Here is a 24,414-nt window from a genome sequence, read left to right on the forward strand (position 1 = left end):
GTTGTGGGAGAGTTGGAACCAGAACCCAGTTGTCCTGATTTAAAGGTCAAAGTTCCTTTCTCTGTAACTGCTGCTTTCCTGATCCTATCAATTCATAGACTTCAGAGCTAGAAGGAATCTTAGAGAACCTTTCAACTCATCGATTCATAGAATTCAGAGCTGGAAGGAATCTTAGAGACTGTCTAGTCCAGCCTGGTTATTTTATAGAAAAAGAAATTGAGGATTGTAGCAAACGAATGATTTGCACAAAGTTACCCAGCTAAGTTAGAAGCTAGGCTCGAACTTGAACTGCTATCCTAATGCTCTAGCTCCCTACTGAGGGACCAGCCTGTACAGACCTATCAGGGAACAACAAAATGAACTCAAATTTGACCCATACTTACTACCTTTGTGGACCTTAGACAAATCCCTTAACTTCCTTGTGCCTCAATTTCTTCATCTGCAAAATGAGGAGGTTGGACTAAAGGGGGCCTTTGAGTTCCATGATGTCTCTTAATCTAAGATTCTTTGTTCTAGAGTGAGTCACCTGGGATTCTTTGGATTCTCTCTTTTTTTTTAATTAAATCTATTTTCGAGAATTTGACTCTTATTCTTTCAATCCCACCCAATTCAGGAAGGAGGGGGGAACCGTCTTACAAACATGCATAACTGTGGGTAGGGAGGTAGGAGTGGGTAGGCTCAAGTAGATTGAGAGCCAGGCCCAGAGACTGGAGGTCCTGGGTTCAAAGCTGACCTCAGATTCTTCTTAGCTATGTGACCCTGGGCAAGTCACTTAACCACCATTGCCCTACCCTTACCACTCCTCCACCTTGGAACCAATCCACAGTATTGATTCCAAAATGGAAGGTGAAGGTTTTAAAAAACAAAACAAAAGCATGCATAGTCAATAAGTCAAAAGAAATTCCCTCATTAGGAAGTTTCAATCTACCTCTCTTTCAGGAAGTGGGCAGCATATTTCATCATGAGTCCTCTGGAATTGTGATTGATTTTTAGAACCTCTTTTTCCACCCAAACAAAATGCCCCAATGAAACAAGACCAAAGCAAAGCCAAGCCAAGGAGAAATAGGTGAGAGGGAAGAGGAGCTTTAGGCATCTGGTCTAGGATCCTCACCCTCCAGTGTCTCGTGTTTCCTTTCTTCTCTCTTCCCTTCCCCTCCTCCTTCCACTAGCCATCTCATCCTAAGTAGCTTCTGGTCCTTGTCCCTATGCCCCCCACTTCGAGGTTCCTAAAATCACTAGGACTTGCCAAAACTGTCTGACACCCTACCTGGAGGTCATAGCCATCTAATTGACTTACAGTCACAGGTAAAGGTGAGTGGCTCTCGTAAGCCTTCACACACCACGGTCACCTTCAGGCTCACCCCAGCACCAAGGTGCTCTGGACTCAGGTTGACAGCACTCCAGACATAGCCAGTGAGAGAATAGTCCTGGATGTCAGAGCCAGACCGAAGGCTGGGGACAAGAGGGAAAAGGAAGTACCTTGCTCTGTAATCATATCTCAGGACATAGAGGGGGGACACAGGAGGAGGGTGTCCCCTCCCCCCCCACACACACACAAAATAACACCCACCAATCCTCAGCATGACTACCAGAACCCTAGATGGGGAGAACCTACTAGGCACTCACATTCTCAGGTTGCCTAAGCCAGAGGGTTTCAAATTGCTTTGCAGGAACTCCCAAAGATTTATGGGGAGAAAAGAAATATATATATATATATATTCATATATATATATATATATATATATATATATGAATACAACCATAAAAAAGGATAAAGACTACCTAAACCCGTGATTTCACTGATACAGGGTGGGGAAACTCCCTCAACATAGGAAAGCACCTTCTCTGAAGCTTACAGTCTTAGAGAGTTGCTTAGAACATTGTGATATGAAGTACTTTGCCCAGGGTCCCACAGTTACTATATGTATCAGAGATAGGATTTGAACTCATATCTTTCTGACTCAGAGGTCAGCACTCAGTCCACTAAACTGATTTTCACAGAAGAGAAGTAAATCTATCTACATATAAGCCATTGTTCTTTGTGAAGTCACTGGCTTTCTTCAAGATTCTATTTCTCTTGGGGCAGCTAGGTGGCTTAGGGGAAAGATGGCTAAGTCTAGAGAAGGAGAACCTGGATTCAAATCTGACTTCAGATACTTCCTAGCTGTGTGACCCTGGGCAAGTCACATTCTTCCACCTTGGAACCAAAATACAGTATGATACACTGTAAATAAGGGTTAAAAGGAAAAAAAAAGATTGTTTCTCCCCAGCTGCTGGTGCTTTCCTGCCTTGTAAGAGCACCTTCCATCTAGCTTTGGTTTATCTTCTCTGCATTAATTTATGGATGTATATGTCAACTCTTTGAAGACAGGGACTAGTTTTTGTCTCTGTTTCCCTCGCACCTGGCACAATGCCTGGCCCATGAGAAGTCCTTGATAAGTGTTTATTGATTGATAGATTATTAGAGGTTTAATTTTTCTATATTACTGGAGGATTTACTGGCTGGCTCCAATGTTATTCTCATCTTCTACTCCATAGTGCTGCATTTGTCCCCTAGTGCCATCAGAGATAATGCCAGAAATCAAGCACACTACTCCAGGGCCTTCATTCAAGGTTCCATTCATGTGTGACTATTGCCTTTTTTTAACTCTTTTTTTTAAACCCTTACCTCCTGTCTGTCTTAGAATCCATATATTCTAAAGCAGAAGAGCAGCAAGGGTTAAGCAACTGGAGTTAAGTGACTTGTCCAGAGTTACATAGCTAGGAAGTATCCAAGGCCAGATTTGAACCCAGGATCTCATGGCTCCAGGATTGACATTCTATCTACTGTGCTACCTAGCTGCCCCTATTACTTTTTTTTTTTAACCTCTATCTTTGTAGAATCAATACTATGTATTGGTTTCATGGCAGAAGAGCTGGAAGGGGTAGGAGTGACTGACTTGCCCAGGGTCACACAGCTAGGAAATATCTGAGACTAGATTTGAACTCATCTCTAGGCCTGGTTCTCAAATCATTGAGCCATCTATCTGCCTCCCCCACCCCAATCCCACCCCCACCATTATCTTTTAATATAAAAGAGTTTCTGCAATCTCAGTCTGAAATACCTATTCAAGAGAAGATTCTGCCTCTATGGACTGGAGTCTCAGAGAAGACCTTGATACAGATGGCCTACCCATCCCCCCCCCCACCCCCACCAAACCTCCCATCCCTGACCCCATCCGTGTGTTCTTACATATCCAGCATGTGGCAAAAGGCAGCTACTTCCTCATCCCTTTCTTCAGAGACTTCAAATAGCTCATAGCCATTGGCAGTAGATCTGGGCCGGGAGCTCACCTGGGGGAAAGATCACCTGGCATTTAATAGGCTTTCATCCTTAGGTTATTTCTCTCCCTTTATTCCCCCTCCACTTCCATTCTGGGGTCTTCTCTCCCATATGGGCCCCAAAAAGTCAAACAGACACAGTGTTGGCCCAGATCATATTACAGAATAAACTAAATCTGAAGATAATGGATATAAGCTCTAGGAAGGTAGAATGAGGCAGGATGTCTGCCCAGTGTGGGTTCAGAAATGGCAAACTTAGATCATAGCATTTATATAGCCTTTTTGGAATCACAAATCATTTTGTGTTTTCTTATTTGATTCCCACAGCAAGCCTGTAAGGTAGTGCTATTATTATTCCCATTTTACAGATGAGGAAACAGGCTGAAAGAGGATAAGTAATTTGCTTAGAGTCACAGAGTGACTCTGAGGCAAAATCTGAATTTAGATCTCCTTAAGTCCTTGTCCAGGCTTTTCTCAACTGTGTTACCTGGCCAGCCTCTGCCTGGATGATTCCCAGGATCCCCCAGATTCCCATGACCCCGGGCTGCCAGGTTGGCTTCCTGAGTGATGTCACTAGGAGGCATTTGCTATGGTTAGGTAGAAGCTGGACAGAGCATTCATTTGACCACTTGGTGATCCCAGGACAAATGAGCCCCAACCCTCAGGCAACTAGATATCCACCCAAACATACTTTGGAGCTGCCTGACCCTAGATAAAAGCCAGCGGTAGGCAGAATAGTCATTTATAAATACAGTGCCCAGACCTAGAGCCCATGGATCACTGACTCAGACACACACATGCTTTTTTTTTTTTTAAGTAGATGCTATTTGGGGAAGAAAGCAAAAAACAGCTGTCCAGGCCTGAAGTGAACCAAGTAGAAACTTCTGGCTCCTCTCCAGCTCCTTCATCTTCTGGTTCCAAAGCTCTCTCACCTCAGCTAGGCTTTTCCCTCCTTCCTGCTTCCACCCCAAGAATTGTGAGGGGGGCAGGGAAAAGAGAAAGGAAGGGGTTAGAGACCTGGAGCCTATCCCCCCACTACATAGCTGTCACTAGACTTGGGGAGAGAGGAGATGCAAGTTGTTTATAGTACAGCCCTAGGACAGAAGATGGGGTGAGGGGAGGAGGCAGTGCTGATTGAGGGTGATGTGTAAGAGGGCACCCTTCCAGAAGGCTGTGCCTTGGGACAAAGGCTTCAGGTCACAGTCACAGTGGAACAAGCCTCCATCGAGGACAGCAGTCTGCTCAAAGGGAGCATTCTTTGATGCCTCATCTTTGTGCCACTTCCCCTGACATCAGACATTCTCACCACCTTTCCCTTCTACTTCCCCTCAGAGAGATGAGTGGTTGTAGAATCAGCAGGAGTTCCTGATTCTAATACCCAGGTCACTTCCTCCAGGAGATCTCATTTCTCTTGTTAGCTCTACTCCCCAAGCAGAGGGAGAAGGGGGAAGCAACAGCAGGAACCCTTGGTGTGCCAGGCCCCAGCTCTGCCAACTTCATGCATGTGTCCTAGTCAAAACAATAGCCCCACTGTCAGCAATTAGCCCACAGAATAGCACCAGAGAGAAAGGAAGGGAGGGAGGGAAGGAGGGAGGGAAGGAGAGAAAGCAAGAGAACAGAACGGCTGCTGAAGGCCATTTTCATGCCCTTTCAGAACCACTCACTGGCACCAAAGCAAAACAACAACAAAAACCCACTTACGTTAGCTAGGCTGCCAGACCCTGGTGGCATCACCCACCGCTGACTGGGGCAGCCTATGAGACGGAGGCTGGTAGCAGGGGCACCCGGCTGACATTTGGAACCAGCCATTCCTACCACTGGCTCTACTGGCCCAGGACAGGAACAGTGCCCCCGGCTGGAAGCCCGATGGAACCTGGGAGGTGGAACTGGCCGAGGGTCTTTAGCAGCCCCATTTCCATCAGGCTTAGCCCCTGAACTGGTTGGAGGCAGGGAAGATGGAGGCTGCATTCCACCCTGCCCCAGGCAAGAGCTGGCAGCTCTACCCTAGGCTCTTCAAGGAGACTAGAGCTCTCCCCTTCAGCTCCGGTGACACTGGAGCCAGGGGCGGAGGGAGAGAGGGAGGGAGGTAGGAGGTAGCTTGCTCTTGCCAGGACGGCCTGAGCCGACAAGCAGACCCGGTTCACCCAGCTGGGGAAGCTGGATCCAGGAGCTGAAATCTCCCAGCCCCTAAAAATAGCGGGAACAGCCACACCTCTCTGATCAGGGGGCTTTAAAAAGCTCCTGGGCCTGGTGCTGAGCAGAGGCACTTTGACTTTTCTGGGGGCGTCCTTTGAAGGAGGGCGGGAGGGTGGTTTCATAATAAGATTTGGTATGGCGCCTGATTGCCCAGATACAGAAGGATAAGTCATCCAGTGTCCCCCAACAAGGAGTACAATTCTTTTCTTAAACAAGGTAAAATTGAGGAAAAGAATAAGAGAGAAAATTAGGTTATTGGCAATTTTGTCATCCATAGGGGTCTCCTAGATTCCCAAGGGGGTCAAAAACTGATAGGTAGGATAGGGGTAATTACCAAAAACATCATATCATGACAGATTTTGTGGCCTAAGTCCTTCTGGTGGACAGATGGGAAGCCCCCAGACTTTGGAATCATAATTTATATGATTGGGTATCAGATCTCTACCTACCTGTAGAGATGCCCCCAGCCACTTTTGTCTGGAATCAGAAACCAGCCTGCTCTGAACACAACAAAAATTTGCTATGCTATTATCTAGAAAAGGGATAATGAAGATGAGGGTGCCTTCTTAGGGGAATTATCTTCATAATCATAGCTAACATTTATATAGAACTTTAGTAGTGACAAAGGGCTTCTGATCTGAATCTCCCCAAAAAATCCTGTGGGGAAATGTCATTACTACCCCATTCTAAAGAAGATAAAACAGAGGCCCAAAGAAGGTAAGTGACTTGCCTAGAGTTACCTACCTAGTAAATGTCTGAGGCCAGATTTAAACCTATCTCTAGACCTGGCTCTCCATCCACTTAGCCACTCAGCTGCCCCCTACGTATTATTTTTATTGATAAGGAAACAGGTGAAATTATTTGCTAAAGTTACACACCTAGTTTGGAACTAGGACCCATGGATGGCTCATCTTTAACTCCATTTTGGTCAAGATGTTCCTAGCTCTGCCCTAGGAAGGGTGTTGAGATTGTATTCTGCTCTTTTCTATCTTTTTCCAGCTATGCCAACATCCCCAACCCCATGTCAACCCACTCATATTTAATCCTTCAATTCATAGAGTCCAGTCTAAACAAGTTAGGATGGAGGAAGAAGAGTGGAATATGAAACCAGAATCTGCAAAAGCTTAAGAACAGGGATATTCTAAGGAAGAGAAGAGAGTAAGGAAGGGAGAAAAGGAGATGGCTAGAAGAGGAAGGAAGAAGGAAAAGTATGGGGGAGATCCTCACCGGATCAACAGAAATCCGACGGTTTTTGCTGGGTGCCACATTCTTTCGGTTGGCATAACGGTAGGCATAAGTGCGGGGGGGAACTTGAGGGGGCATGGTCTTGCTCCGAGCTACAGGCTTCCCAGGGGTGTCCTTGCCAAATCCCAGGAGCCCTTGGCCCTCTTTCCATCCCCTCTTGGGATCTTGAAGCAACTCAGTGTCATAGGTAGACTTCAGGTTGAGGCGAGTTATCGCATCATTGATGCCATCATAGTCCACAGACCCCAGGAGATTTCCCTGGCCCCTGCCTCCAGGTTCTTCCTCCTCTAGGATTCGTCGACCCAGTAGCTTGCTAGGGGGTTGCTGGTTTGAGGAAAAAGTGTTTATGTCATTGGGTTCAGAAGGCTTAGGAGAAAGGGTATAAGTTTTGCTGGGAGGCTGGGGAGGAGCATCCCAGATGGAGACCCGAGGGGGTATTGGGGGTGGGGACAGCTTCTTGGGGGAGCTGTTCCTGTCCTCTTGCCCTGGAGGTGGAGAGACTCCTCCATCTGAACCATCAAAAATATAGAGATAATCTCCAGAGAGGGGGCCCTTCAGCCAAGGATCTGGTCCTGGCTGGGGGCCCTCAGAGGTAGAATGGTTAGGGGCTCCATCCTGTGGGGAGAAGGAGTTGTAGTTGAGGGTGGGATCAGAGCCAGAGAGGCCTCGAAGAAGCTTAAGGTCATTCCTTCCACCTGCTGGCTTGCCATAGAAGTCCAAGACAGGCCCATCCCAGCTGATAAGAGAGGAGTCCGTGTTCTGCTTGACCTTCCGGTTCTCCTCTTTATCATGCCGCAGTCGGGACAGAGCATCATACTCCATCTGGAGAGCCTCAGCCATTGCCAGCTCCTTTCGGCTGATACCCACAGACTCCAGGGATTTCCAATGCTCTCCATCTCCCTGGGTTGAAGACATGGTGGAGCTAGATGGAGAACAGGTAAGTAGGTCTGTTACTTCCTGCCAACGTCAGGGCTTAAGCATTGTGGCATGGTGCCCAGGCACCTGTCAGGAGGGAAACACAAAGACTCTGATCAGTCATAAGGAAGCTTTTTATAATGACTTAGCTTCACATTAATTGCTACATGAAGAGAACTTAATATATCCAATCTCTGTTCTCAGCATTCAAGCCTAAACCAATTGGGGAAAGAGATTTTTGGTTCTCCATTCCAATCATGTAAACACATAGACGCATAGCAGCTAGAAGGCATAATGGACTGGCACTGGATTTCAAGGAAGATCTGAGTTCAAATCCTGCCTGAGATACATGTTAGTTGTATGACCCTGAGTAACTCATTGAACTACTTTCCTTAACTGTAAAATGGAGATAATACTAGTTCCAACCTTCCAGAGATATTGTGGGAATCAAATGAAATTGTTTGTAAAGCACTTTGTAAACCTCAAAGGGATATACAAAGGTTAGTTATTATTATTATTATATACTCAAAGAAGAAATAACTCCTACTCTCTACTCAGAGAGCAGCCTATAAAGATGAGGAATGCTCCCTCCAGAAAAGTTAACTTGGATTCACTCACCAAATCTAAAAATATTAGACCTGGGGAGGAGTTTTATGAAAATTAAAGTGTAATACAATCTTACTTTTTTGGGGGAGCTCCAAATTCTCTCCCTCCTTCCCACCTTCCCTCTATCACTTCTACCCATCCCTCCCTGAGATGGCAAGCAATTAATATAGCAACATTTTAAATTATAGTATGGGGGGGTGTATATATGGGACTGGAAAAAAAATGTTAGTCCTGTCTTCTAGCACTTGTCCTAGAAAGTTATTCTTAGGATTATAGATGCCTTTGGTTGAAATGGACCTCATAGATTATCTAATCACAGTAGAGTTCAGGAAAACACAGGCTCCAACCTGCCACTCACTAGAATTCAGGAGAAAGGAAATTCCCTGAGACCAGGAAAAATTTCCCTAACACCTAAGGCAGTGCCTTGCATACAGTAGGAGCTTAATAAGCACTAATTGCATTTCACTGTAATGCTTTACCCAACAAGTAATAAGCATCCAAAATGTGTTACTCCTCTCACCTCCCACCCATGGACCTGGTATATGTCTGAAACATAGATTCAGGAAGGTTTCGGTAAATCTATGGCTGAGAGCTCTATTGGCTCCATAAGGAGTTACTAGTTGGAAGCTCAGGATACCCAAGACACCCTTAACCTAGGAAAATCCTAGTGTAGTGGAGTAGAAGGAACATAAACAGATTTCAAATCAGAAGAGTTGGATTCAGGTGCCTGCTCTGACACATACTAAAAGTGTGACCTTGGACAAGTCAGCTTGAGCTTTCTCAGTTTCAGTTTCTTAATTGGTAAAATGAGGATAATAATACTCACATTATCTACCTCTCCAAGTTATGAAAGAAGAGCTTTACAAACCTTCAAGTTCTATCTATATAAATGGTACTTAAGGTTGACATGAAGAGCAACCACATCCTCCCACAACCCGTGCCCTGATGCCTCAGTGAAAATAAGCTGCTATTAATGGGTAGCATTTATTTGGTTCTTGTTATATAGAAGCTTCTTGGTAAGGGGCAACAAGGTAGCACAGTGGAGAGATAATTGGGAGGAATTGGGTTTAAATCTGACATCAGACACTTCCCAACTGTGTGACCCTGAGCAAAACCCTAATTGCCAGGCCCTTGTAGTTCTTCAGTCTTAGAACTGATATACAGAAGGCAAGGGAGAAGGAAGAAGGAAGAAGGAAGGAGGAAGAAGAAGAAGAAGAAGAAGAAGAAGAAGAAGAAGAAGAAGAAGAAGAAGAAGAAGAAGAAGAAGAAGAAGAAGAAGAAGAAGAAGAAGAAGAAGAAGAAGAAGAAGAAGAAGAAGAAGAAGAAGAAGAAGAAGAAGAAGAAGAAGAAGAAGAAGAAGAAGAAGAAGAAGAAGAAGAAGAAGAAGAAGAAGAAGAAGAAGAAGAAGAAGAAGAAGAAGAAGAAGAAGAAGAAGAAGAAGAAGAAGAAGAAGAAGAAGAAGAAGAAGAAAGAAGAAGGAGAAGGAGAAGAAGAAAGAGAAGGAGAAGGAGAAGAAGAAGAAGGAGGAGGAGGAGGAGGAGGAGGAGGAGGAGGAGGAGGAAGAGGAAGAAGAAACAGTAGCAGCAGCATGGTATAAGTATATATATGACTTAGAAGAATCAGGATGCTTGAATTTAAACCCCTGCATCAGTGAGATTTTCATCTGTAAAAATGAAAAGATTGGACTAGATGATCTCCATGTCATTTAAATTGTTTCCAGTTTTTTTTTTTATCTATGATGCTATGATATATATTACATATAATATATGCATATAATATAACTTCTTCACTTGAACTCTGAGGTAGAGTGGTTAGGGGATCCACCTCATGGGATAAAATGGGAAGTAGAAATTATGTTATCTATTTTTTAAAAACCCTTATCTTAAGTCTTAGAATCTATATTAAGTCCACCAACTTTAGTCTTACTTTCCACTCTTCAATGTTGACTCTATTTGTCAACCAGTTCAGCAAGATACCACCCTTCATCTTGAATCCACTGTCCCTTGCCCAATATTAATTTACATTCCTTTTTTTTTTAACCCTTCCCTTCCATCATAGAATCAATAATATATATTGATTCTAAGACAGAAGAGCAGTAAGGGCTAGGCCATGGGGGTTAAGTGACTTGCCCAGGATCACACAGTTAGAGAGTGTCTGAGGCCAAATTTCCTGTCTCAATCCAAAGAGCCACGCAGATACTTATTCATTTACATTCTGCTAACCTTTGATCCTGGGCTTATCTCCACTATTTCTCCCAGCATTCTCTACTCCTAAGACTAAGGATTACTAGAAAGATTCATAGAACTGTACAGATCAGGCCTACTACAAATTCAGGTTATTTACCTCATCTGGGACCTCATCAGTTACACAGTAATTATTTAATTCATCTTTGATTAACTCCCTATGATTCCCCACCAAAGCTACCCCAAGGCTTTTCCTCTCTCAAGCACTCAGCTCCACCTTCACCTCACTCTGTCTTACCAGATGACTGCATCTCCTATTTTGCTGAGGAGATTGATGCTGTCCATCATCAGCTCACTCAGCTCCCCCCTGGGATGACCTCAAGGAGAAGGTCCAAACCTTCATGCCCTTAATCCCATTCCCTCTTAGCTCCTTAGGAATCTCCCCTAATAATCGATCCCTCTCCCTGATTTTTACACAATAGACAATAACTTTTTTTTTTTAACCCTTACCTTCCGTCTTGGAGTCAATACTGAGTATTCTGCTTCTCCCAAAGTCTACATTGGGTTCATCCCATCTGAGAACCTTGGAATAAGCTTAGCCACTCTCTAATGTAAGGATTTCCAGGGTAGGAAGTAAAGCCAGGAAAACAGTCTAAATCCCGATGTTCCTCATTCCCATTGAGGAAATGAAAGGGCTTCAGTTAGCACTCGACAACTGTCCGTCATAATTATTAGGCACTGAGATGAGTCAGTCAGTCTACAAGTATTTATATAGCATGTACCCTGTGCCAGGCACTGTGCTAAATAAATACAAAATACATTCTCTTAAAAATAGCTGAGCAAAAGCCTTCAATGGTGTGATGATAGCACAAGTTACTTTAGACATTTGTAGTTTACCGAAAGGAAGGATGTGGGTTCCAACCTCAGTAGAATGGAACCTGTGAAGTCCACTGTATTCAACCTATATTATTGTGTGATTAAAGTTGGGGGGGGGGGATATGCTGGTGTACAGCTAGGTGGTTCCATGGATAGAATGCCAGGCCTAGAGATAGGAGGTCCCAGGTTCAAATCTGTCCTCAGACACTTTCTGGTTGTGTGAACCTGAGCAAGTCCCAACCCCCATTGTCTAGCCCTTATAGTTCTTCTGCTTTGGAACCAATAGAAGTACTGATTCTAAGACAGATGGTAAAGGTTTAAAAAACAAATATTTAAAGTACTGTGAGGATGTCAGTATTTCAAGATGGCCTTTAGATAGGAGCCCGATGGGAGACGCCAAAGGGAAAACAGTTCTGATACCTAGAAATTAATATTGAATACTGAGCCCTGGAAAGAACTCACTCCACAGTCCTAAATGAGCCCAGTCATTTAAAACCAAGTGCCATTAGCTAAGGTTAGGCCAAGATCTTTAGCTAACGAGGAAGCTTCATCTGCTTGATGAACCAGATTTACTTCAAAGACTCCTGCCCCATTCCTTGAAATGATCTTGTAAATGTTTTTACTTATATCAGCAAATCCTGCTTCCTTGGGTAGATTTTAAGTTCTTTGAAGGAAGGGACCATTGTTATTTTTTTACTTTGTCTTCCTAGTTCCTAGTGACAACAGAGGCTGGCCCATAGAAGGCTCCTCAATCAATGCTTTCTTTATTTTTCTTTTAATTAACTCTTACCTTCTGTCTTGGAATCAATACTGTGTATTGGTTCCAAGGTAGAAGAGTGGTGAGGGCTATGCAAAGGGGGTCAAGTGACTTGCCCAGGGTCCCACAGCTGGGAAGTATCTGAGGTCACATTTGAACCCAGGACCTCCCATCTCTAAGCCTAGCTCTTGATCCACTGAGCTATCCAGCTGCCCCAATAAATGCTTTCTTGATTGACTGAGAGAGGATCCGATGGTATTCAGTGGAAGAATTCTCTTCCTCCTATGCCTTGATAAGGGAAGAGTTGTATGCCATTCTTAGTTAGCAAAAAAGACTCCCAATCAAGGGATTTTGCCATTCTCTACTTCAGTTTCCTCACCTAAAGAACAGGACAATAATACTTGTATGACAGTAGAGCTGGATGGGAGGGAAGTGCTTTGCAAACTTTGAGGAACATGTCGCATAAAGACGAAATTCATTAAACTTTCTTAACCTTGATCAGTTCTCAATTAAATTAAGGGAGAGGGGAACTGTTGATACTTGGATAAAGAGATTTGGAGTGGGGAAGGAGAGTAGGAACTTTCAACTTTTTTCTTGAGAATCAGGTATGGTGTGGCAACAAGAAAAAAAATTGTTGGTAAAGGACGTTTAGATCCAGCTGCAGAACCTGCTCCCAGTTCTGCCAGGGCTGTTTGTTTATAATCTCCCTTTTTGTGTGTTGGGGGAGGGGAGAGGGGAAGGTTCTTAAGCACAGGTTAGGGTTTCATCTGGTTGGGATAGTTTTAATTAAATACAGAGAGCTAGAGAAGATAACCTCTTAAGCTCCCTTCCTACATGACTTAGATACAAAAGATCAAATCATAAACAAATTGGAGGAGCAAGGAACAAAGTACCTTTTGAAACTGTAGGAGGAAGGGACATTGGCACAACTAGGTAGTACAATGGATAGAGTACCAGGCCTAGAGTCAGGAAGTCCTAGATTCAAATTTGGTCTCAGAAATTTCCTAGCTGTGTGATCCTGTGTGAACTCTAATTGTCTAGGTTTTTCATTCTTTTGCCTTGGAACTGATATTTAGTATTAATTCTAAGACAGAAGGTAAGGAAAGAAAGGAAAGAAGGAAAGAAGGAAAGAAGGAAGGAAGGAAGGAAGGAAGGAAGGAAGGAAGGAAGGAAGGAAGGAAGGAAGGAAGGAAGGAAGGAAGGAAGGAAGGAAGGAAGGAAGGAAGGAAGGAAGGAAGGAAGAGGAGAGAGGAACGGAAGAAGGGAGGAAGGAAGAAAAGAAGTTGTGGATAGAGGAGTAGTCATGACCCAATAAGGGCTAGAGAGGGTCACAGGAGATAAACTGGATGGTTTGACTAGATATTTTTAAATGGTTTTTGTACAAACAAAATCAATGCAATTGAAGCTAAAAGTGGAAACAATTGACTGGGGGGGGGGGGATCTTTGCAGCAGATTTCTCTGACAAAGGTCTGATATTCAAGTTATAAAAGGAATTAGTTCAAATACATGAGACCATAAAGCATTTCCCAATAGATAAATGACCAAAGATATGAATAGGCAGTTATAAAAGGAAGAAGTCCAGGCTATCAATAACCATAATGGGTTTCAAATCAAGAGTCATTCCTGCTTTGGGATAATAGAATCCCATTCCATCCATCCCCTCCCTATAGAGAATTCTGGAGCAAAGAGTTCAGGAATATCTGGTCTTATTCCAATGCCCACCCTTCTATAGTCACAGAATTAAGAGTAAGCACAGTCAGTACAAACCACATTAACAACTCTGGTCTAAATCTAATCACAGCTTCATCATCAACTCTAGGTCATACTTGGGGGCATGCAGGCGGTGAGGAAAGCCCCAAGAAAACCTCAGATCCACACAAACACTCAGAAACAATCTCAGTCACCACAAATAATAGAAGGAGACTCAGGGCCAATTCTGAAGGTGATAATAATCTCTGAACTGCTTTCTTCTTGTGGACACTCAGACTACTCAGCTTCCCAGCCGGATTCTCTCCTCACCATTTCTAGGCCAGGCTGATCCATATTAGTAATAGTCCTGGGGGCAGCTGGGTAGTTCAGTGGATTGAGAGCCAGGCCTAGAGATGGGAGGTCCTAGGTTCAAATTTGACCTCAGACACTTTCCAGCTGTGTGACCCTGGGCAAGTCACTTGACCCCCATTGCCTAGCCCTTAGGGTTCTTCTGCCTTGGAGCCAATACACAGTATTGATTCTAAGACAGAAGGCAGGGGGAAAAGAAAAGAAGAGAAGAGAAGAGAAGAGAAGAGAAGAGAAGAGAAGAGAAGAGAAGAGAAGAGAAGAGAAGAGAAGAGAAGAGAAGAGAAGAGAAGAGAAGAGAAGAGAAGAGAAGAGAAGAGAAGAGAAGAGAAGAGAAGAGAAGAGAAGAGAAGAGAAGAGAAGAGAAGAGAAGAGAAGAGAAGAGAAGAGAAGAGAAGAGAAGAGAAGAGAAAAGTAGTCCTGATGCTGTGGTCTGGGAATGCTAGTGCTGCCACTTCATTCAGCTGTGACTAAAAATGCCTCCTCCCTCCTTCCCTTCCCCACACAGCATCCCCAAATGCCATAGGAGCATTATTACCAAGAAATCTCCAAATTCTGCCCTTCCAGGTCTCCATTCTCCCTACAATACAGATAAAGGAAGCATATTCTGTGATCTTGTCCCACATACCCTTCCCCAACTCTGCAACCAGGATGAGGTTGAAGGGATATGGGGAGAATCCATGGAGAAGCAAGCAAGCAGAGAAGCAAGAGAACCAGACTCTCTTCCTTGAGCTTCTTCCCAGCCTGGAATCCAAATGGAAGAGAGACAAGTCTATCCCACTCTAACCAATATCCCCCTGACTCTGGGCCAGGCCAACAGAACCACAGCAGCCACAGGGCTCTAAGCCCAACCAAATGACAGATCTCCTGCCCTTGGGCCACACCAGAAGCTGCTCCTCAGCCAAGTCTTCTCTGAGTTGGAGAGAGAAGTGTGGAAAGAAGGTAAATGGAGTGGCTAGACAATGGGGAGGGTTGCATAGACGGCAGAATGGAAACACCAGGAAAACTAACCTGTAAAGTTGGAAAAGGAAAAAATGGCACTGGTCCCTTCCAAGAGCTTAACCCCATAAGTGCGCTCTCTCTGTCTCTCTCTCTCTGTGTTTCTGTCTCTCCCTCTCTCTGTCTGTCTCTTTCCCCTGCCTCTCTTCTCTGTCTCTCTCTTTGTCTCTCTCTCTCTCTCTCTCTCTCTCTCTCTCTCTCTCTCTCTCTCTCTCTCTCTCTCTCTCTCTTCTCTCTCTGTCTCTCTCTCTCTGTCTCTCTCTCTCTCAATGAAATGCTGTAGGAATTAGTCTCATGTTCCTCAGGATACCTCAATGGCCCCTCACCATCCAGGGTTCTCTCTAGACCTTGGATTGGGAGACAAGAGACACATTCCTCTATCCCCCCAGAGGGCAAAGGGTTACACCTGTAGGGAATGGGGAGCCCACAATTAAGTGTCAGAAGGGCAGGGTTTGAGGGCCAGGCCACAGCCAGAGAGGACTGGTCTTCTGTTGTAACATTAACTAGGATGCAGACCTCAGTTAGCAAGTTTCTGTGAAAAAATGGCAGAAGGTGAGGGGAAGACGAGAAAGCATGGTTGGGAACAGAAACTTAAAAAAAAACCTAACACCTTTCCTTCCGTCTTAGAATAAATACTAAATATTGATTGTACTTTGGAATCTTCAGATCAATTAGATACCTAGTATAGATTCTAAAACAGAAGCGTGGCAAGGGCTAGGCAAATAGGGTTAAGTGTCTTGCCCAGGGTCACACAGCTAGGAATGTTGATTTGAACCCAGGACCTTCCATCTCTAGTCCTGGCTATCAATCCACTGAGCCATCTAGCTGCCCCTGGGTATAGAAATCTTGAAGCTATTTTAAATCTTGTCCTTCCAGGTCAGAAAGGCCATGGGGCCCAGCAGCAGTGAGAATGGAGGGCCCAAGTGTGGCTGAAAGCAGAGATCCCAGGAGGACTATTGTTTATCAGATTGATGCCCAATAAAAAGAGGAAAAAAAGAATAAAATGGAGGAAGCCCCCCCCCCAAAAAAATCAGGCTCCACAGTTAGAATACAGCCAGCTCCAATAAGCTGAGGGCAGGTTCATGGCTGAGCAGGCTGATGCCAAGATCTGTATACAACCAGGCACCAATCTCAGCCTACGCAGCAGCTAGCACTTAAGAGTGGAGTGAAAGAAAGGAGGTAGGAGAGGGGAGAGGTACACCATGGTACCGAGTACCGGGTGGTGGAAGGGACAGAGTGGGTACACCCATAGAGTGCTATCTGCTCTGTATGGCTGATATCAGTGCCAACGTCCTTGTGCCAGGGAAAGAAGGAGTCCTCAAATAACCCTCCCAGTATTATGTGATCCTATCAGAGAAACATCATGATGGATAGGAATATTCAAAATCAAAGATCAAACTAATCTGGGTTCAAGTTCTGGTGGTATAATGCTGGGTAAGTCACTGAACTTCTCTGAAACTCAGGATCATCACCAAAAATTGGCACAGTAACACTACAGGTTGTTATAAGGAAAATGCTTTGTAAACCTTAAAATTCTATGGAACATCCTAGATGTGTGACTCTAGGCAAGTCACTTAACCCCATCTGTCCAGTCTTTGCTGCTCTTCTGTCTTAGAACTGATTGTAAGAGGACAGCTGGCAGCTCAGTGGATCAAGAGCCAGGCTTAGAGATGGGAGGTCCTGGGTTTAAATCTGACCTCAGACACGTCCTAGCTGTGTGACCCTGGGCAAGTCACTTAACCCCCTTTGCCTAGCCCTTATCACGCTTCTGCCTTGGAACTACTACTCAGTAAAAATTCTAAGACAGAACTTCAGGAAGGGAGAGAGAAGAGGGGAGGGAGAAAACATGAATCATGTAATCTTGGAAAACTTAGGTGTAATTTTGTCACTGGAATAAAACAAAGGGAAAAAAAGAATGGAAAAAAAATTTTTAATTGTAAGACAGAAGAGAAGAGTTTTTAAAAATGAGAAACAAAAACTCTTTCTGGAACATAGAGTTGTTATTATCATCATCAGGGATGGAAGAGATTGAAGAGGTGCCAAACTTAGAATCATCCTCCTTCCCAGTGCAAGACCCAAGTTTAGTCTGGGTCTTTTCCACCAACCAGCTAAAGACAGAATGGGAATTCCCTCCACACTCAGGGCAAGATGTAGACTGCTGGGGGTTTCAGACTATCTGAAAAGGGATAGAAAAAGGGAAGAAAGGGAAGATCACAGAATGCGGCAAGACCCCTAGGCTTCAGGGATTTTGTCCCTCTGTTGATTTTTCAATTGATTTTTTTCCTTAAACTCCTACTTTCTGTCTTAATACCAACTCAAATTCAGAAGGGCAAGGGCTAGACAATGGAGGTTAAGTGACTTGCCCAGGGTCACACAGCTAGGAAGTATCTGAGGTCAGATTTGAACCCAGGTCCTTCTGACTCCAAACCTGGCTCTTTATCCTTGGTGCCATCTCTTTACCCCATGTCCTAATAAATTTAAAAAATCATTGATGTGAATGAAGTAGTTTCCTAGGCTTGCTTAGGACAGGATGCCCTTCATATTCCTTAAAAACTTTATTCTTCTCAGACTTCATGCAAGCTGAGGGTAATGTCAAGGTCTCAGAGACCATATAAGGACCCTTGAGGAGAATCTGAGATTCTCCTCTCCCTGCTCAGAGCCTGATGGACCCACAAGATCTATAAGTAAGGAACCACTCTCCCCCCTCCACTATAACCTGCATCATCTCTTCCACTTTCCATTCAGCATCTTGTACCTGATCACAACAAACCAGGCACCAACAAGTGCAAGTGCCTGAGCAGAAAATAAAACACCTCTCCCTGGCTACAGATTCCCTCAACTGGAAAAGAACACCAAACATTAGCACCAGACCTGATTAATAAATAATCGCTCGCATTTATATAGTGCTTTAAGCTTTACAAAGCACTTTACATACATTGTCTGTATCATTTGATCTCCATAACAACCCTGGGAGGTAGAGTGTTATTATTGTCCCCATTTTATAGATTAGGAAATTGAGTCTGATGAAGACTAAGTGACTTGCCCAGAACCACACAGCTTGTATCTGAGGCCAAATTTGAACTTAAAGCTTCCTGAATCTGTTATTCATACTCTAACCACTGTATCACCTCACTGCCTTGAAAATCAATACAGATCCATCAATGGTAATTGATTTTAAATTAGAGGTCCCTAGAATTGGGGGTTGTGCAAGTCATGGGGCTAGCTCTCTCAATGTTAATCATGTACTCTATTAAAATGTCTACCTTGGGAGCAGCTGGGTGGCTCAGTAGATTGGGAGTCAGGCCTAGAGATGGGAGGTCCTGGGTTCAAATCTGACCTCAGACACTTCCCAGTTGTGTGACCCTGGGCAAGTCACTTGACCCCCATTGCCTAGCCCTTACCACTCTTCTGCCTTGGAGCCAATACACAGTATTGACTCTAAGACAGAAGGTAAGGGTTTAAACAAAAAAAATGACAGCACCTACCTTGAAGGGTTGTTTTGAGGATCAAATTAGGTATTTGTAAAGTGCTTAGCACAGTGGCTGGAACATGGTATGTGTCTACAGATAACTAAATAGATACACAGACACAGACTCATACAGATAAATGCTTATTCTCTTTATTCCTTCTTTAGGTTTGAGCAAAGCACTGTATCTTCTCTCTTTCCCACTCCGCCCCACCCTCTACCTTTTCTCATCTTTTTCTTCCTCTTTCTTACTTCTCTCTATTACATCTCTGTTTCTCTCCCTTCCTTCCCATGATTCCCCCAAGAAGTCACAGAATGGGGAGAAGGAGGCCAGGCATATCCTCTGTGGGCATGAAAAATAATTGGTCTTTATACTGTCCTCTTCCATATCCATTCAGTGATCCATTTCACACTTCCTCCCCCTTTGCTTCTCTTCCTCATTCTAAAGTAGCCCCTGGACTTTCCTAGTAGGAGCTGCTCTCCATTCCTTTGTCCATGTGTTCTCTTCTTCTCTAATCTCTCCACATCTTATCATGTCCCCTATTCTTCTGAACTAGAACTAAAACTAAATGCAATGACCAATTTTAGCTCCAGAGGACAAGTGAGAAAACACGGGTGTGGGAGACTATGGGGGCAGAGTATCATATACACTATTAAGTATGGTCACCGTGTCTACTGGTTTTACTGAACTTTGTTGTAAGAGGGAGTGTAAGAGCATGGTATATTGGGAAGTGATTGGTGTAAAGAAAAAAATTGTTTAATAAAATAAAATGTACCCTAGTTAGTTTTTACAGTGGTCTAATACGGATCTTCCCAATACTGGTCTTAAAAATCTTGTCCATAAGCATCATCCATGTATACTTTCTTTTCTCAGGTCATCTCTGGATTCTCTTTGTGACCCAGTGGAACCCACCAAAATCTCCCCCAGAGATATAACTGGGGATGCAGACTCTAAACGATCACCTTGGTACAATTATCAATAATATGGAAATAGGTCTTGATCAATGACTCAAGTAAAACCCAGTGGAATTGAATGTCTGCTATTGGGGGTGGGGGTGGGGGGACACGAATCATGTAACCATGGAAAAATACTCTAAATTAACTAATTAAATAAAATTTTTCAATTAAAAAAAATCTCCCCCAGAATTCTCTTTTTCTAAATCCGTTACCATTTGCCAACCTATATAGTTCTGTTATCTGTATGTACAACCTGAATTAGTAAAACCCTGGGTGGTTAGGCCATCCCTGCCTTTTAGACTCTGGAATGTAAAGGACTAGTTAGTTCTCAGGAGCAGGAGGCAAGAGGAGGGGAGTGGGTAGAAATGGAAAGCTTCTCTTCTGGCCAGTGCTTTTGATCTGAGGGCCAGGACCAGATTGCTGAATGGAACCACTGGCAAAGACGAGAAGTCTTGGCAGGAAGTCGAAAGTTATAAACCTGGGCTGTCTCCCAGGACCCAATGCAGCTACGTCAGGTTTTTGTCTGACCCAGCATTCCCCGTGTTCAGAACCCATTCCCTGCTTTGCACTCTCTGGTGTCAAGCCTACAGTTTCTTCCAGAGGCATGGGCCTTGTAACTCAAGACCTGACCTGCTTCCCACATCCCTACCTTCTTGGGCCCTAAGAGGGCAGAAGGAAAGGCAGTCAGAGGAGAGAAACCACCAGTGAGGAAGGTGGTGACCATCATGGTCTGTCAATCTTCGAGCCTGGTGATTTAGTGGCTGTCTTCTCCAAAGGACACCTTTTGAACCACTGTCCTTTCTCCCCTCAAACCCCACCAAAAATATAGAAATTCTAGACTCACAAAGAAGACTGTAAATCACATGAGGGATGAGACCTCTGAATGAAGCTCCTCATGAAGTTCCAAGGCTCAATGGTGAAATGAGCATGAAAAGATAGAAGCCTTTCTCTCCATCTCCATCCAATCCTCTTTGCCTCTAACCTTTCACTGGGCTTGACAATTCCAAGCCTCCAGATTTCCTGCCTCTCCTTTCCTCTACCACTCTTATCATCTTCTCAAATCAAATTTTCCTAGCTCCTGCTCACACTTTTCTCAAAAATCCAGCTCCCCAGGGCCAGGAGTAAGGTGATCTCTCCTTCATGGGTTTCACAAGAATGACGAGATGGTCCTGGTAGCTGCCATGTCTATTCATTCTGCCTAAGGACTCACCAGATGGAAAAATTAAGAGAGGGCATCAAAATCAGTGTGTCAGCTCAAGTCTTATATCTCGGGATTCCTCATAGGGCTGAAATCTCAAGCTAGCCCATTTCTTCCTTCAGGGAGGAGGACACTGACTAAGGAAGACATAAACTCAACATGGTTACCACCCTGTCCCTTGGTAGAATTTGAGAGAGGGAGGAAAGGGGGGAGGAAAGAGAAAGAGAAAAAAAGACAATAGAAAGGAAAGAGCCCTTTAAAGGGGGCTTACTATGTGCTAGGGACTGTGCTAATCACTTTACAATATCTCATCTGGACTTCACAACCACTCATCAAGGCAGATATTATTATTATCCCCTTTTTACCACTGAGGAAACTTTAAGGAGGCAGATGGAGATTAAATCACTTGTCAAGAGTTATACAACTAGTAAATGTGTAAAGTTTGAACCCAAGACTTCCTGATTCTAGAACCAGTATTCTGTTATCATCTAGCTACCTCTGCTGAGGGAAAAAAAAATGAGCTAGACAAGAGGAGAGAAAGAAAGAGAGGGGAAGTAAGGGAGCAAGAGGAGAATAAAGGGAGGGAAGAGGAGAATAAAGGGGGGGGGAGAGGTATGAGAAGAGAAGGAAAGAGAAAGAGAGAGGGGCAAGAAGAAAAAGAGAGGAAATAAAAAAGAAAATAAAGGAATAAGAAGAGAGGCAAGAGAGGAGGAGAGAAAGGACAGAGAGAAAGAAAAGGAGAAAAAGAGAGAATATGGAAATAGAAAACAGAAAGCGGGAAGGAGGGAGAGAAAGGGAGAAAGAAAAAGAGAGAGAGAAACAGAGAGAAGGAGGGAGAAAGAGACACAGAGAGAGAGAGAGAGAGAGAGAGAGAGAGAGAGAGAGAGAGAGAGAGAGAGAGAGAGAGAGAAACAGAGGGAGGGAGAAAGAGACAGAGGGAAAAAGAGAGAGGGGGGAGACAGAGGCATAAAGAAAAAGGAGAGATAGAGGGGGAGAGGGAGAGAGGAAATATAGAACCACCAATATCAATTTTCTGTTGGGTAGAGGACCCTGAAAAGTGTCAATAAAAATATCACCAAGAAACAAGCCAGTATTTTGTCTGGGATCAACTCCTGGCTGCCCACCTCTAACTCACTAAATTCTAATAATCCATTGGATAATTATGCCATGCTTCCTCTCTTTTAAAGACTTGTTCTCCTCACAGAGAAGATATCCTCCCACCATGGATCATGGACAGGCAGAGGGCCAAGGAGATGAATCAAGGAGGCCCTAGTGAGGCTCCTGGTCTCAGCTCTTGCTGCTCAGTTCCAATATGGTGACAGGGCCAGTAGGATCTGGCTCTCTCAGAGCAGGACTGAAGGATAGCACCCTCCCCCCCATCTCTTTCTCTTCTTCCCTCCTCCCCATCTCTCCACCCCCCAGCACAGATGGATAGGAGCCCTGGGGTGAGAAGGGCCTGGGGAATTGGTCCCCAAATGATCCTCTCCCAGCAGGCAGGGCAGCAAGTGAGAGGGAGGGGCCAGCAGTCACCCCATATGGTGGTAATAAAGTAGTGGGAAGGGCGGGGAGGGTCTGGGTGCTCAGGGGGATGGAGCCAGCGGGCCGGGGACAGGCTGTGTGGAAGCCAGGCCACCTGCTCCGCTGTAAGGAGGGGCCAAGGAACCCAAGCAGAAAATGGCTGAGCCATCCATCCGTGGGAACACTCTGTGGGCCAGAGCCCTGCCCCCACTCCCTGCTCCCAGGCTGGGACAGAAGCACCCCGGGACTTTATTCCCTGGGCCTCTCTCTTCCCAAGGCTGGAGAGTCCCCTGGGGAAGCATACGCACACAGTGGCCCAGTCCGACTTTTCACCGACTCTCCCAGGCAGTGCGGAGGCCACATTCCTGGGGACACAGGCAGACACAAGTACAGCACGGAGCCAGGAAGGGCCCCTGCCTCTGTGAGGAGGAAGGCACAAGGGAATGGGCCTCCAACCCTTCCCCCGAGGCGAGCTGGAGAGGGGGCAGCCCCAAAAGGGAAGGCCTGCTCCCTTGGCTCTGTAACTCCTTTGCAGCAGCATCCTGGGAGTCCTGCCAAAGGAAGGGGTAGGGAAGCGAAGATAGAGGCCAGACAGACAGGAGGCTGGCCTCTCTACGCATGGCACAGGCTAGGCAAAACCCTAAAGTCCCAAGAGTTGACTTCCCAAGGCCTTACTCCTGCTCTCTGGGCCCCCTTCCCCTAAAAGACTGTCAGAACTAGAAGGAACTTTACAAGGTTACCATTTTAGCCAACTCCCTTATTTTACAGCTGAGGAAACTAGAGCCCTGGGAACGAGCCTGGTCCAGCATCTAGTCAGTCAGCAAGTCAGTCAATGGACATTTTTTTTTAAATCCTTACCTTCTGTCTTGGTATCCCAAACTAAGGATGGATTCTGAGACAGAAGAGCGGTGAGGGCTAGGCAATCAATCAGGATTAGTGAAGTGATTTGCCTAGGATCACACATCTGAGACAAGATCTGAACTAATACACATCTAATAAGCACCCACACTATGCCAGGCTCTAGGTTAGGCATGGGGCTGCAAAAAGCAGTGTTTGGCACATAGTAGGTGCTAATAAATGTTTGTTAAATTGAAATAATGTACCCTTTGGGATCTCAAGCATTTACAGAGCGATGTCAAGTTTCCGAAGGATTTTACCTGTGAGGAAGCTGAGGCCCAGAAAGAAGAGACTCAACCAAGGCCAAGGGGCAAGTTTGCTGGCAGAAGTAGAAATAATAGTATAGACAACATATTACCTCTTCCAGATGAGGTGTTTCCATTTTAATTCAAATTAACTAACTAATTTAATTTATGCACTTAATTAAATTAATTAAATAATGATTAAAATAAATTAGATTTAGTTAATTAACTAATTAATTTAAAAGAGGGAAATATTTGATCCAAAGGAATCAATCTCTAATGGTGAGAATTTCAGGTGTCATCCAGGGAGGCAGTGAGGAGGGGGCAGCTTCTGGGGGCTGCTTTAAGAGCCATCTTGCCAGTAAATGTTGACCCAGGCTAGCCAGATCTAGGACAGTGCCCAGTATGACAGCTCCAGGGGGCAGAAGAGAGACCCTGTAGTCTCCTCAAGGCCTCGATTTTCCTTCCTAGACCACTCCCTAGCTGCAGGCCAGATCTTGGGTTCAGGGAGCTTCGCAGGAATGTTTGGGGAGGGTGGGGACAAGAGGATTCATGACTCAGGCACTCACAGGCTCCAGAGTCCCTTTGAGTTAAGAGTTCCTGCTGTGATTTGGGGTCCTGGCCTTGGGGCTATTCTTAGCCGGGCTGGCTGCCTTGCTTGCACCCCTGCACCAAATCGCACAGCGGCCCAAGAAGGAGCTTCCACTTTTCCTGCCCCCCTGTCGGAAAGGATATCCTGCCCTCCGGTCAGTTCAGGACAGGCTGCCAAATCCAGGGATGTCCAAAGAATCTGCTCTCATTCCTGGCCGGGGAGCTCAGCATAACTCTAAGCCCTCCACCCTACCTCCAAGGACAGAGAGGATCCGGGCCCTTCCCAAGCCCTCCATGGGGTCACACCAAACTCCGAGTGTTCCCAAACATGGCGGGAGGGCCAGGAGGTGGCAGGCTGAGCAATTCCCCCGAAGGATCTCAGTGGAGGTCGC

At 44.9% G+C, this 24,414-nt stretch overlaps 1 protein-coding gene across 2 annotated transcripts in view; it reads right to left on the reverse strand.

Annotated features, from left to right (window-relative positions):
- PIK3C2B (phosphatidylinositol-4-phosphate 3-kinase catalytic subunit type 2 beta) overlaps nucleotides 1–7,677 on the reverse strand; it is a 55,484-nt gene extending 47,807 nt beyond the window's left edge. Inside the window, exons 1-3 of one of the 2 annotated variants that reach the window (XM_007481223.3) lie at nucleotides 6,745–7,677; nucleotides 3,233–3,333; nucleotides 1,298–1,452 (exon numbers count right to left, since the gene is read on the reverse strand). In XM_007481223.3, the coding sequence (XP_007481285.1) occupies nucleotides 1,298–1,452; nucleotides 3,233–3,333; nucleotides 6,745–7,677 (1,189 nt within the window). Of the gene's footprint in view, nucleotides 1–1,297; nucleotides 1,453–3,232; nucleotides 3,334–5,022; nucleotides 5,353–6,744 lie in introns of those variants that run through there. The other variant, XM_007481224.3, reaches the window with a different exon arrangement.
- Nucleotides 7,678–24,414: the final 16,737 nt, after the last annotated feature.

This window comes from Monodelphis domestica, chromosome 2, assembly GCF_027887165.1.
Source record: "Monodelphis domestica isolate mMonDom1 chromosome 2, mMonDom1.pri, whole genome shotgun sequence".
Taxonomy (NCBI): Eukaryota; Metazoa; Chordata; class Mammalia; order Didelphimorphia; family Didelphidae; genus Monodelphis; species Monodelphis domestica.